Here is a 13,770-nt window from a genome sequence, read left to right as displayed (position 1 = left end):
GAATGAAACTACAAGTTGATTTTAATTTAAACAACCGAAAAATGAAGCTAAAAGTTGTTTTCAACTTCAAACGAGTCTTGAATGAAGCTACAAGTTGTTTCCAACTTCAATCTAGCCAATAATGAAGCAACAAGTTGTTTCCGGGCTCAAACGAGTCAAGAATCAAACTACTAGTTGATTCTAATTTTACACAAGCTACAAGGTGTTTTCAACTTCAAACGAGTCTGGAATGAAGCTACAAGTTGTTTCCAACTTCAATCTAGCCAATAATGAAGCAACAAGTTATTTCCGGGATTCAACGAGTCAAGAATGAAACTACAAGTTCATTTTAATTTAAACAACCGAAAATGAAGCTACAAGTTGTTTTCAACTTCAAACGAGTCTGGAATGAAGCTACAAGTTGTTTCCAACTTCAATCTAGCCAATAATGAAGCAACAAGTTGTCTCCGGGCTCCAACGAGTCAAGAATGAAACTACAAGTTGATTTTAGTTTAAACAACCGAAAATGAAGCTACAAGTTGTTTTCAGCTTCAAACGAGTCTGGAATGAAGCTACAAGTTGTTTCCAACTTCAATCTGGCCAATAATGAAGGAACAAGTTGTTTCCAGGCTCAAACGAGTCAAGAATGAAACTACAAGTTGATTCTAATTTTAAACAACAGAAAATGAAGCTACAAGTTGTTTTCAACTTCAAACGAGTCTGGAAAGAAGATATATGTTGTTTCCAACTTCAATCTAGCCAATAATGAAGCAACAAGTTGTTTACATGCTTAAACGAGTCAAGAATGAAACTACAAGTTGATTTTAATTTAAACAGCCGAAAATGAAGCTACAAGTTGTTTCCAACTTCAATCTAGCCAATAATGAAGCAACAAGTTGTTTCCGGGCTCAAACTAGTCAAGAATGAAACTACAAGTTGATTCTAATTTTAAACAACCGAAAATGAAGCTACAAGGTGTTTTCAACTTCAAACGAGTCTGGAATGAGGCTACAAGTTGTTTCCAACTTCAATCTAGCCAATAATGAAGCAACAAGTTATTTCCGGGATTCAACGAGTCAAGAATGAAACTACAAGTTCATTTTAATTTAAACAACCGAAAATGAAGCTACAAGTTGTTTTCAACTTCAAACGAGTCTGGAATGAAGCTACAAGTTGTTTCCAACTTCAATCTAGCCAATAATGAAGCAACAAGTTGTCTCCGGGCTCCAACGAGTCAAGAATGAAACTACAAGTTGATTTTAGTTTAAACAACCGAAAATGAAGCTACAAGTTGTTTTCAGCTTCAAACGAGTCTGGAATGAAGCTACAAGTTGTTTCCAACTTCAATCTGGCCAATAATGAAGGAACAAGTTGTTTCCGGGCTCAAACGAGTCAAGAATGAAACTACAAGTTGATTCTAATTTTAAACAACAGAAAATGAAGCTACAAGTTGTTTTCAACTTCAAACGAGTCTGGAATGAAGATATATGTTGTTTCCAACTTCAATCTAGCCAATAATGAAGCAACAAGTTGTTTACATGCTTAAACGAGTCAAGAATGAAACTACAAGTTGATTTTAATTTAAACAGCCGAAAATGAAGCTACAAGTTGTTTCCAACTTCAATCTAGCCAATAATGAAGCAACAAGTTGTTTCCGGGCTCAAACGAGTCAAGAATGAAACTACAAGTTGATTCTAATTTTAAACAACCGAAAATGAAGCTACAAGGTGTTTTCAACTTCAAACGAGTCTGGAATGAGGCTACAAGTTGTTTCCAACTTCAATCTAGCCAATAATGAAGCAACAAGTTATTTCCGGGCTCCAACTAGTCAAGAATGAAACTACAAGTTCATTTTAATTTAAACAACCGAAAATGAAGCTACAAATTGTTTTCAACTTCAAACGAGTCTGGAATGAAGCTACAAGTTGTTTCGAACTTCAATCTAGCCAATAATGAAGCAACAAGTTGTCTCCGGGCTCCAACGAGTCAAGAATGAAACTACAAGTTCATTTTAGTTTAAACAATCGAAAATGAAGCTACAAGTTGTTTTCAACTTCAAACGAGTCTGGAATGAAGCTACAAGTTGTTTCCAACTTCAATCTAGCCAATAATGAAGCAACAAGTTGTCTCCGGACTCCAAGGAGTCAAGAATTAAACTACAAGTTGATTTTAGTTTAAACAACCGAAAATGAAGCTACAAGTTGTTTTCAACTTCAAACGAGTCTGGAATGAAGCTACAAGTTGTTTCCAACTTCAATTTGGCCAATAATGAAGGAACAAGTTGTTTCCGGGCTCAAACGAGTCAAAAGTGAAACTACAAGTTGATTCTAATTTTAAACAACCGAAAATGAAGCTACAAGTTGTTTTCAACTTTAAACGAGTCTGGAATGAAGCTATATGTTGTTTCCAACTTCAATCTAGCCAATAATGAAGCAACAAGTTGTTTACATGCTTAAAGGAGTCAAGAATGAAACTACAAGTTGATTTTAATTTAAACAACCGAAAATGAAGCTACAAGTTGTTTTCAACTTCAAACGAGTCTGGAATGAAGCTATATGTTGTTTCCAACTTCTTTTTTTTTTTTTTTTTGCTAAATAAAAATGTATTAAAAACAGAAGAAGAAATACAAATCTAGGGGCATACCCCGCGGGAAAACCAGATTAAGCACAAACCGCTTAAAATGGATAACAGAACAAAAGCCTATCAGCTCAATAAATAAGTCCAAAGAAAGACTCACACTAGAAGACAAACATAAAGTCAATTAAAGTTCAGTACAAATTCAGGACCAGAGTAGTGTCTCGATGCACACATTTACGAAATCGAGCGGAGGAAGCCAATTTGTCTTTAACATCCCTTTTAATATTAACTAACAGACTAGCCCAGCTGTTATGGGTACCACCCTCATGAACTCGCAAATTCCTCTCACGCCAAACTGAGTAAAAAACCGAGGAGATGAAAAGAAAAGAACTTTCCTTTTCAATACTGGAGATTTGTCCAGTGAAGATTCTGCCAGATTTAAGGTCGTCCCACACAGAAGTAATGCCATGATTCCAAGAAGCAAAAATGCTTCGAATATAGGTACAATGACAAAATAAGTGGGTGTGGGATTCATCAGCCACACCACACAAAACACAGCTGCTAGTTGTTCTCATTCTAAAGTTAATCATTCGATCTTTGGTGAGAAGACGCTCTTGGACGATTAACCAGGTGGTGAAAGCGAATTTTGGAACCATAAATCTGCACCAAACAAAATTATACCAGGATGGAGGAAGACCTGGAGTCCTAAGAACGTCCCATATATCATTGATCCGAAGGTTTTTATAAGAAGAGCCGTTCCACAGAATTTCATCTCTGTCATGAATTGTCGTAGTAGCACAAATCTGTCTCATTTCAATTACAACATGATCATTAGAATTTCCAAGATTCCAAGTACCATCTCGAATTATGGTGTGAAGAGGAGCAAGTGAAGTTGACTCAAGGGAGGACATTGCTCTACAACCAAAACGGTCTAGCATATTTCTGTTATCACTCCACGGATCATGCCACAATAGAAAATTAGACTCCCGACCCACCTGGTAACGAATATGGCCACTGAAATGAGGGCGAGCATTAAGAATTTTTCGCAGACTCCAAGGACAGTTATAGGGAATTTTCATTGTCCAGAAAGCCCTGTTTTTTAGAAAGCATTTATGAATCCAATGAATCCATAAAGAGTCATCAGAACACTTTATGATTCTCCAAACTTGCAGCCATACAGCACTTTGATTCCACCCCAACAGCTCCTTAAAACCAAGACCTCCCTCCGATTTTCTGTAACAACAATGCTTCCACGAAACTTTAAAATGACAAGAGCCAACAAGGTCACCTTTCCATAGAAACTTGGCCATATCAGATTGAATACGTTTCAGCACCAATTTCGGCAAGAAGAGAAAGTGAGACCAGTGTCCTTGCATACCAAAGATGACAGACTTAATTAGCTGAGCACGACCCGCCTGACTAATATATTTACCGTTCCAGGCTTCAAATTTACCACGAATTTTCGAGATAAGAGGAAGGCACTCTCTTAAGAACAACTTGCCAGAAATCAGAGGTAATCCAAGATAATTAACAGGTAAAGCACCTCTGTTAAACCGAGAAGTAGCAATAGTGAAATCCTGTACTGCAGATGGAACATTCCCGAAAAAGACCACACATTTGGCAGGATTGAGACACAAACCAGAAATGGAAGAAAACAGATTAACACCATCCATCATACTCTTTACAGAATCAGCATCTCCATGACAAAAAAGCATAACATCGTCCGCAAAAATTAAATGAGAAATACCCGCATCCTTAGTTTTGCTGTGAAACTTGAATGGACCTTCCTCAATCTTGAGATTCAAGCAGGCAGTTAGAGCTTCCATTGCAAGCACAAACAAGTATGGGGAGAGCGGATCCCCCTGTTTCAGTCCCGATTTACAGTTGAAATAACCTTCCAAAGCTCCATTTATTTTCAAGGAAATCATAGCACCAGAAATACATGCTTTAACCCATAGAATAAACTGCGGAGGGAAGCCCAGAACAACCATCAATTTAAAGAGAAATTCCCAATTAAGACTATCAAATGCCTTAGATAAATTCAATTTGAAGGCAATACGAGGAGCACCCAGATTGCGATGATAATCCTTACATAATGCTTGGGCCAAAAGAACAAGATCTCCAAGTTTTCTTCCACGAATAAATGCAGCTTGATTACAAGAAACAAGAAGAGGCATAAACTGTTTCATTCTTTGAGTCAACAATTTAGAAATAACTTTATAAAGAACGTTACAGCAGGAGATGGGTCTATATTGAGAAATACAAGATGCATTCGAAACTTTAGGGATAAGAGCTAGAGCCGCAGAATTAACAACCCTTGGCATGTAAGAGTGTTTAAAGAAATGTTGAATAGCAGTGCATATATCAGCACCAATACAAGGCCAATCTAGCCAATAATGAAGTAACAAGTTGTCTCCGGGCTCCAACGAGTCAAGAATGAAACTACAAGTTGATTTTAATTTAAACAACCGAAAATGAAGCTACAAGTTGTTTTCAACTTCAAACGAGTCTGGAATGAAGCTACAAGTTGTTTCCAACTTCAATCTAGCCAATAATGAAGCAACAAGTTGTCTCCGGGCTCCAACGAGTCAAGAATGAAACTACAAGTTGATTTTAGTTTAAACAACCGAAAATGAAGCTACAAGTTGTTTTCAACTTCAAACGAGTCTGGAATGAAGCTACAAGTTGTTTCCAACTTCAATCTGGCCAATAATGAAGGAACAAGTTGTCTCCGGGCTCCAACGAGTCAAGAATGAAACTACAAGTTGATTTTAGTTTAAACAATCGAAAATGAAGCTACAAGTTGTTTTCAACTTCAAACTAGTCTGGAATGAAGCTACAAGTTGTTTCCAACTTCAATCTGGCCAATAATGAAGGAACAAGTTGTTTCCGGGCTCAAACGAGTCAAGAATGAAACTACAAGTTGATTCTAATTTTAAACATCCGAAAATGAAGCTACAAGTTGTTTTCAACTTCAAACGAGTCTGGAATGAAGCTACAAGTTGTTTCCAACTTCAATCTAGCCAATAATGAAGCAACAAGTTATATCCGGGCTCAAACGAGTCAAGAATGAAACTACAAATTGATTCTAATTTTAAACAACCGAAAATGAAGCTACAAGTTGTTTTCAACTTCAAAACGAGTCTGGAATGAAGCTACAAGTTGTTTCCAACTTCAATCTGGCCAATAATGAAGGAACAAGTTGTTTCCGGGCTCAAACGAGTCAAGAATGAAACTACAAATTGATTCTAATTTTAAACAACCGAAAATGAAGCTTCAAGTTCTTTTCAACTTCAAACAAGTCTGGAATGAAGCTATATGTTGTTTCCAACTTCAATCTAGCCAATAATGAAGCAACAAGTTGTTTACATGCTTAAAGGAGTCAAGAATGAAACTACAAGTTGATTGTAATTTAAACAACCGAAAATGAAGCTACAAGTTGTTTTCAACTTCAAACGAGTCTGGAATGAAGCTATATGTTGTTTCCAACTTCAATCTAGCCAATAATGAAGCAACAAGTTGTTTACATGCTTAAAGGAGTCAAGAATGAAACTACGAGTTGATTTTAATTTAAAGAACCGAAAATGAAGCTACAAGTTGTTTTCAACTTCAAACGAGTCTTGAATGAAGCTACAAGTTGTTTCCAACTTCAATCTAGCCAATAATGAAGCAACAAGTTGTTTCCGGGCTCAAACGAGTCAAGAATGAAACTACAAGTTGATTCTAATTTTAAACAACCGAAAATGAAGCTACAAGGTGTTTTCAACTTCAAACGAGTCTGGAATGAAGCTACAAGTTGTTTCCAACTTCAATCTGGCCAATAATGAAGGAACAAGTTGTTTCCGGGCTCAAACGAGTCAAGAATGAAACTACAAGTTGATTCTAATTTTAAACAACCGAAAATGAAACTACAAGTTGTTTTCAACTTCAAACGAGTCTGGAATGAAGCTACAAGTTGTTTCCAACTTCAATCTAGCCAATAATGAAGCAACAAGCTATTTCCGGGCTCCAACGAGTCAAAAATGAAACTACAAGTTCATTTTAGTTTAAACAACCGAAAATGAACCTACAAGTTGTTTTCAACTTCAAACGACTCTGGAATGAAGCTACAAGTTGTTTCCAACTTCAATCTAGCCAATAATGAAGCAACAAGTTGTTTACATGCTTAAAGGAGTCAAGAATGAAACTACAAGTTGATTTTAATTTAAAGAACCGAAAATGAAGCTACAAGTTGTTTTCAACTTCAAACGAGTCTTGAATGAAGCTACAAGTTGTTTCCAACTTCAATCTAGCCAATAATGAAGCAACAAGTTGTTTCCGGGCTCAAACGAGTCAAGAATGAAACTACAAGTTGATTCTAATTTTAAACAACCGAAAATGAAGCTACAAGGTGTTTTCAACTTCAAACGAGTCTGGAATGAAGCTACAAGTTGTTTCCAACTTCAATCCAGCCAATAATGAAGCAACAAGTTATTTCCGGGATTCAACGAGTCAAGAATGAAACTACAAGTTCATTTTAATTTAAACAACCGAAAATGAAGCTACAAGTTGTTTTCAACTTCAAACGAGTCTGGAATGAAGCTACAAGTTGTTTCCAACTTCAATCTAGCCAATAATGGAGCAACAAGTTGTTTCCGGGCTCAAACGAGTCAAAAATGAAGCTCCAAGTAGATTCTAATTTTAAACAACCGAAAATGAAGCTACAAGGTTTTTCCAACTTCAATCTAGCCAATAATGAAGCAACAAGTTGTCTCCGGGCTCCAAGGAGTCAAAAATTAAACTACAAGTTGATTTTAGTTTAAACAACCGAAAATAAAGCTACAAGTTGTTTTCAACTTCAAACGAGTCTCGAATGAAGCTACAAGTTGTTTCCAACTTCAATCTGGCCAATAATGAAGGAACAAGTTGTTTCCGGGCTCAAACGAGTCAAGAATGAAGCTACAAGTTGATTCTAATTTTAAACAACCGAAAATGAAGCTACAAGTTGTTTTCAACTTCAAACGAGTCTGGAATGAAGCTATATGTTGTTTCCAACTACAATCTAGCCAATAATGAAGCAACAAGTTGTTTACATGCTTAAACGAGTCAAGAATGAAACTACAAGTTGATTTTAATTTAAACAACCGAAAATGAAGCTACAAGTTGTTTTCAACTTCAAACGAGTCTGGAATGAAGCTATATGTTGTTTCCAACTTCAATCTAGCCAATAATGAAGCAACAAGTTGTTTACATGCTTAAGCGAGTCAAGATTGAAACTACAAGTTGATTTTAATTTAAACAACCGAAAATAAAGCTACAAGTTGTTTTCAACTTCAAACGAGTCTGGAATGAAGCTACAAGTTGTTTCCAACTTCAATCTAGCCAATAATGAGGCAACAAGTTGTTTACATGCTTAAACGAGTCAAGAATGAAACTACAAGTTGATTTTAATTTAAACAACCAGAAGCTACAAGTTGTTTTCAACTTCAAACGAGTCTGGAATGAAGCTACAAGTTGTTTCCAACTTCAATCTAGCCAATAATGAAGCAACAAGTTATTTCCGGGCTCCAACGTGTCAAGAATGAAACTACAAGTTCATTTTAATTTAAACAATCGAAAATGAAGCTACAAGTTTTTTTCAACTTCAAACGAGTCTGGAATGAAGCTACAAGTTGTTTCCAACTTCAATCTAGCCAATAATGAAGCAACAAGTTGTCTCCGGGCTCCAACGAGTCAAGAATGAAACTACAAGTTGATTTTAGTTTAAATGACCGAAAATGAAGCTACAAGTTGTTTTCAACTTCAAACGAGTCTGGAATGAAGCTTCAAGTTGTTTCTAACTTGAATCTGGCCAATAATGAAGGAACAAGTTGTTTCCGGGCTCAAACGAGTCAAGAATGAAACTACAAGTTGATTCTAATTTTAAACAACCGAAAATGAAGCTACAAGTTGTTTTCAACCTCAAACGAGTCTGGAATGAAGCTATATGTTGTTTCCAACTTCAATCTAGCCAATAATGAAGTAACAAGTTGTTTACATGCTTAAACGAGTCAAGAATGAAACTACAAGTTGATTTTAATTTAAACAACCGAAAATGAAGCTACAAGTTGTTTTTTTTTTTTGCTAAATAGCTACAAGTTGTTTCCAACTTCAATCTAGCCAATAATGAAGCAACAAGTTGTTTCCGGGCTCAAACGAGTCAAGAATGAAACTACAAGTTGATTCTAATTTTAAACAACCGAAAATGAAGCTACAAGGTGTTTTCAACTTCAAACGAGTCTGGAATGAGGCTACAAGTTGTTTCCAACTTCAATCTAGCCAATAATGAAGCAACAAGTTATTTCCGGGCTCCAACTAGTCAAGAATGAAACTACAAGTTCATTTTAATTTAAACAACCGAAAATGAAGCTACAAATTGTTTTCAACTTCAAACGAGTCTGGAATGAAGCTACAAGTTGTTTCGAACTTCAATCTAGCCAATAATGAAGCAACAAGTTGTCTCCGGGCTCCAACGAGTCAAGAATGAAACTACAAGTTCATTTTAGTTTAAACAATCGAAAATGAAGCTACAAGTTGTTTTCAACTTCAAACGAGTCTGGAATGAAGCTACAAGTTGTTTCCAACTTCAATCTAGCCAATAATGAAGTAACAAGTTGTCTCCGGACTCCAAGGAGTCAAGAATTAAACTACAAGTTGATTTTAGTTTAAACAACCGAAAATGAAGCTACAAGTTGTTTTCAACTTCAAACGAGTCTGGAATGAAGCTACAAGTTGTTTCCAACTTCAATTTGGCCAATAATGAAGGAACAAGTTGTTTCCGGGCTCAAACGAGTCAAAAGTGAAACTACAAGTTGATTCTAATTTTAAACAACCGAAAATGAAGCTACAAGTTGTTTTCAACTTTAAACGAGTCTGGAATGAAGCTATATGTTGTTTCCAACTTCAATCTAGCCAATAATGAAGCAACAAGTTGTTTACATGCTTAAAGGAGTCAAGAATGAAACTACAAGTTGATTTTAATTTAAACAACCGAAAATGAAGCTACAAGTTGTTTTCAACTTCAAACGAGTCTGGAATGAAGCTATATGTTGTTTCCAACTTCTTTTTTTTTTTTTTTGCTAAATAAAAATGTATTAAAAACAGAAGAAGAAATACAAATCTAGGGGCATACCCCGCGGGAAAACCAGATTAAGCACAAACCGCTTAAAATGGATAACAGAACAAAAGCCTATCAGCTCAATAAATAAGTCCAAAGAAAGACTCACACTAGAAGACAAACATAAAGTCAATTAAAGTTCAGTACAAATTCAGGACCAGAGTAGTGTCTCGATGCACACATTTACGAAATCGAGCGGAGGAAGCCAATTTGTCTTTAACATCCCTTTTAATATTAACTAACAGACTAGCCCAGCTGTTATGGGTACCACCCTCATGAACTCGCAAATTCCTCTCACGCCAAACTGAGTAAAAAACCGAGGAGATGAAAAGAAAAGAAATTTCCTTTTCAATACTAGAGATTTGTCCAGTGAAGATTCTGCCAGATTTAAGGTCGTCCCACACAGAAGTAATGCCATGATTCCAAGAAGCAAAAATGCTTCGAATATAGGTACAATGACAAAATAAGTGGGTGTGGGATTCATCAGCCACACCACACAAAACACAGCTGCTAGTTGTTCTCATTCTAAAGTTAATCATTCGATCTTTGGTGAGAAGACGCTCTTGGACGATTAACCAGGTGGTGAAAGCGAATTTTGGAACCATAAATCTGCACCAAACAAAATTATACCAGGATGGAGGAAGACCTGGAGTCCTAAGAACGTCCCATATATCATTGATCCGAAGGTTTTTATAAGAAGAGCCGTTCCACAGAATTTCATCTCTGTCATGAATTGTCGTAGTAGCACAAATCTGTCTCATTTCAATTACAACATGATCATTAGAATTTCCAAGATTCCAAGTACCATCTCGAATTATGGTGTGAAGAGGAGCAAGTGAAGTTGACTCAAGGGAGGACATTGCTCTACAACCAAAACGGTCTAGCATATTTCTGTTATCACTCCACGGATCATGCCACAATAGAAAATTAGACTCCCGACCCACCTGGTAACGAATATGGCCACTGAAATGAGGGCGAGCATTAAGAATTTTTCGCAGACTCCAAGGACAGTTATAGGGAATTTTCATTGTCCAGAAAGCCCTGTTTTTTAGAAAGCATTTATGAATCCAATGAATCCATAAAGAGTCATCAGAACACTTTATGATTCTCCAAACTTGCAGCCATACAGCACTTTGATTCCACCCCAACAGCTCCTTAAAACCAAGACCTCCCTCCGATTTTCTGTAACAACAATGCTTCCACGAAACTTTAAAATGACAAGAGCCAACAAGGTCACCTTTCCATAGAAACTTGGCCATATCAGATTGAATACGTTTCAGCACCAATTTCGGCAAGAAGAGAAAGTGAAACCAGTGTCCTTGCATACCAAAGATGACAGACTTAATTAGCTGAGCACGACCCGCCTGACTAATATATTTACTGTTCCAGGCTTCAAATTTACCACGAATTTTCGAGATAAGAGGAAGGCACTCTCTTAAGAACAACTTGCCAGAAATCAGAGGTAATCCAAGATAATTAACAGGTAAAGCACCTCTGTTAAACCGAGAAGTAGCAATAGTGAAATCCTGTACTGCAGATGGAACATTCCCGAAAAAGACCACACATTTGGCAGGATTGAGACACAAACCAGAAATGGAAGAAAACAGATTAACACCATCCATCATACTCTTTACAGAATCAGCATCTCCATGACAAAAAAGCATAACATCGTCCGCAAAAATTAAATGAGAAATACCCGCATCCTTAGTTTTGCTGTGAAACTTGAATGGACCTTCCTCAATCTTGAGATTCAAGCAGGCAGTTAGAGCTTCCAATGCAAGCACAAACAAGTATGGGGAGAGCGGATCCCCCTGTTTCAGTCCCGATTTACAGTTGAAATAACCTTCCAAAGCTCCATTTATTTTCAAGGAAATCATAGCACCAGAAATACATGCTTTAACCCATAGAATAAACTGTGGAGGGAAGCCCAGAACAACCATCAATTTAAAGAGAAATTCCCAATTAAGACTATCAAATGCCTTAGATAAATTCAATTTGAAGGCAATACGAGGAGCACCCAGATTGCGATGATAATCCTTACATAATGCTTGGGCCAAAAGAACAAGATCTCCAAGTTTTCTTCCACGAATAAATGCAGCTTGATTACAAGAAACAAGAAGAGGCATAAACTGTTTCATTCTTTGAGTCAACAATTTAGAAATAACTTTATAAAGAACGTTACAGCAGGAGATGGGTCTATATTGAGAAATACAAGATGCATTCGAAACTTTAGGGATAAGAGCTAGAGCCGCAGAATTAACAACCCTTGGCATGTAAGAGTGTTTAAAGAAATGTTGAATAGCAGTGCATATATCAGCACCAATACAAGGCCAATCTAGCCAATAATGAAGTAACAAGTTGTCTCCGGGCTCCAACGAGTCAAGAATGAAACTACAAGTTGATTTTAATTTAAACAACCGAAAATGAAGCTACAAGTTGTTTTCAACTTCAAACGAGTCTGGAATGAAGCTACAAGTTGTTTCCAACTTCAATCTAGCCAATAATGAAGCAACAAGTTGTCTCCGGGCTCCAACGAGTCAAGAATGAAACTACAAGTTGATTTTAGTTTAAACAACCGAAAATGAAGCTACAAGTTGTTTTCAACTTCAAACGAGTCTGGAATGAAGCTACAAGTTGTTTCCAACTTCAATCTGGCCAATAATGAAGGAACAAGTTGTCTCCGGGCTCCAACGAGTCAAGAATGAAACTACAAGTTGATTTTAGTTTAAACAATCGAAAATGAAGCTACAAGTTGTTTTCAACTTCAAACTAGTCTGGAATGAAGCTACAAGTTGTTTCCAACTTCAATCTGGCCAATAATGAAGGAACAAGTTGTTTCCGGGCTCAAACGAGTCAAGAATGAAACTACAAGTTGATTCTAATTTTAAACATCCGAAAATGAAGCTACAAGTTGTTTTCAACTTCAAACGAGTCTGGAATGAAGCTACAAGTTGTTTCCAACTTCAATCTAGCCAATAATGAAGCAACAAGTTATATCCGGGCTCAAACGAGTCAAGAATGAAACTACAAATTGATTCTAATTTTAAACAACCGAAAATGAAGCTACAAGTTGTTTTCAACTTCAAAACGAGTCTGGAATGAAGCTACAAGTTGTTTCCAACTTCAATCTGGCCAATAATGAAGGAACAAGTTGTTTCCGGGCTCAAACGAGTCAAGAATGAAACTACAAATTGATTCTAATTTTAAACAACCGAAAATGAAGCTTCAAGTTCTTTTCAACTTCAAACAAGTCTGGAATGAAGCTATATGTTGTTTCCAACTTCAATCTAGCCAATAATGAAGCAACAAGTTGTTTACATGCTTAAAGGAGTCAAGAATGAAACTACAAGTTGATTGTAATTTAAACAACCGAAAATGAAGCTACAAGTTGTTTTCAACTTCAAACGAGTCTGGAATGAAGCTATATGTTGTTTCCAACTTCAATCTAGCCAATAATGAAGCAACAAGTTGTTTACATGCTTAAAGGAGTCAAGAATGAAACTACGAGTTGATTTTAATTTAAAGAACCGAAAATGAAGCTACAAGTTGTTTTCAACTTCAAACGAGTCTTGAATGAAGCTACAAGTTGTTTCCAACTTCAATCTAGCCAATAATGAAGCAACAAGTTGTTTCCGGGCTCAAACGAGTCAAGAATGAAACTACAAGTTGATTCTAATTTTAAACAACCGAAAATGAAGCTACAAGGTGTTTTCAACTTCAAACGAGTCTGGAATGAAGCTACAAGTTGTTTCCAACTTCAATCTAGCCAATAATGAAGCAACAAGTTATTTCCGGGATTCAACGAGTCAAGAATGAAACTACAAGTTCATTTTAATTTAAACAACCGAAAATGAAGCTACAAGTTGTTTTCAACTTCAAACGAGTCTGGAATGAAGCTACAAGTTGTTTCCAACTTCAATCTTGCCAATAATGAAGCAACAAGTTGTCTCCGGGCTCCAACGAGTCAAGAATGAAACTACAAGTTGATTTTAGTTTAAACGACCGAAAATGAAGCTACAAGTTGTTTTCAACTTCAAACGAGTCTGGAATGAAGCTACAAGTTGTTTCCAACTTCAATC

At 36.5% G+C, this 13,770-nt stretch overlaps 1 protein-coding gene across 1 annotated transcript; it reads right to left on the bottom strand.

Moving 5' to 3' along the window:
* Window positions 1-2,747: 2,747 nt before the first annotated feature.
* LOC135152808 (uncharacterized) lies at window positions 2,748-4,745 on the bottom strand. The gene has a single exon (XM_064093918.1). It carries the CDS (start codon window positions 4,743-4,745, stop codon window positions 2,748-2,750), a length of 1,998 nt encoding a protein of 665 aa, XP_063949988.1.
* Between the last annotated feature and the right edge of the window lie 9,025 nt (window positions 4,746-13,770).

Source organism: Daucus carota, chromosome 5, assembly GCF_001625215.2.
Source record: "Daucus carota subsp. sativus chromosome 5, DH1 v3.0, whole genome shotgun sequence".
Lineage (NCBI taxonomy): Eukaryota > Viridiplantae > Streptophyta > Magnoliopsida > Apiales > Apiaceae > Daucus > Daucus carota.
This window is presented reverse-complemented; position numbering and strand designations above follow the sequence as displayed.

Excerpts from the sequence above, each read along its gene's own strand:
- LOC135152808 (XM_064093918.1), bottom strand. The coding sequence starts at position 4,745 with ATGAAACAGTTTATGCCTCTTCTTGTTTCTTGTAATCAAGCTGCATTT.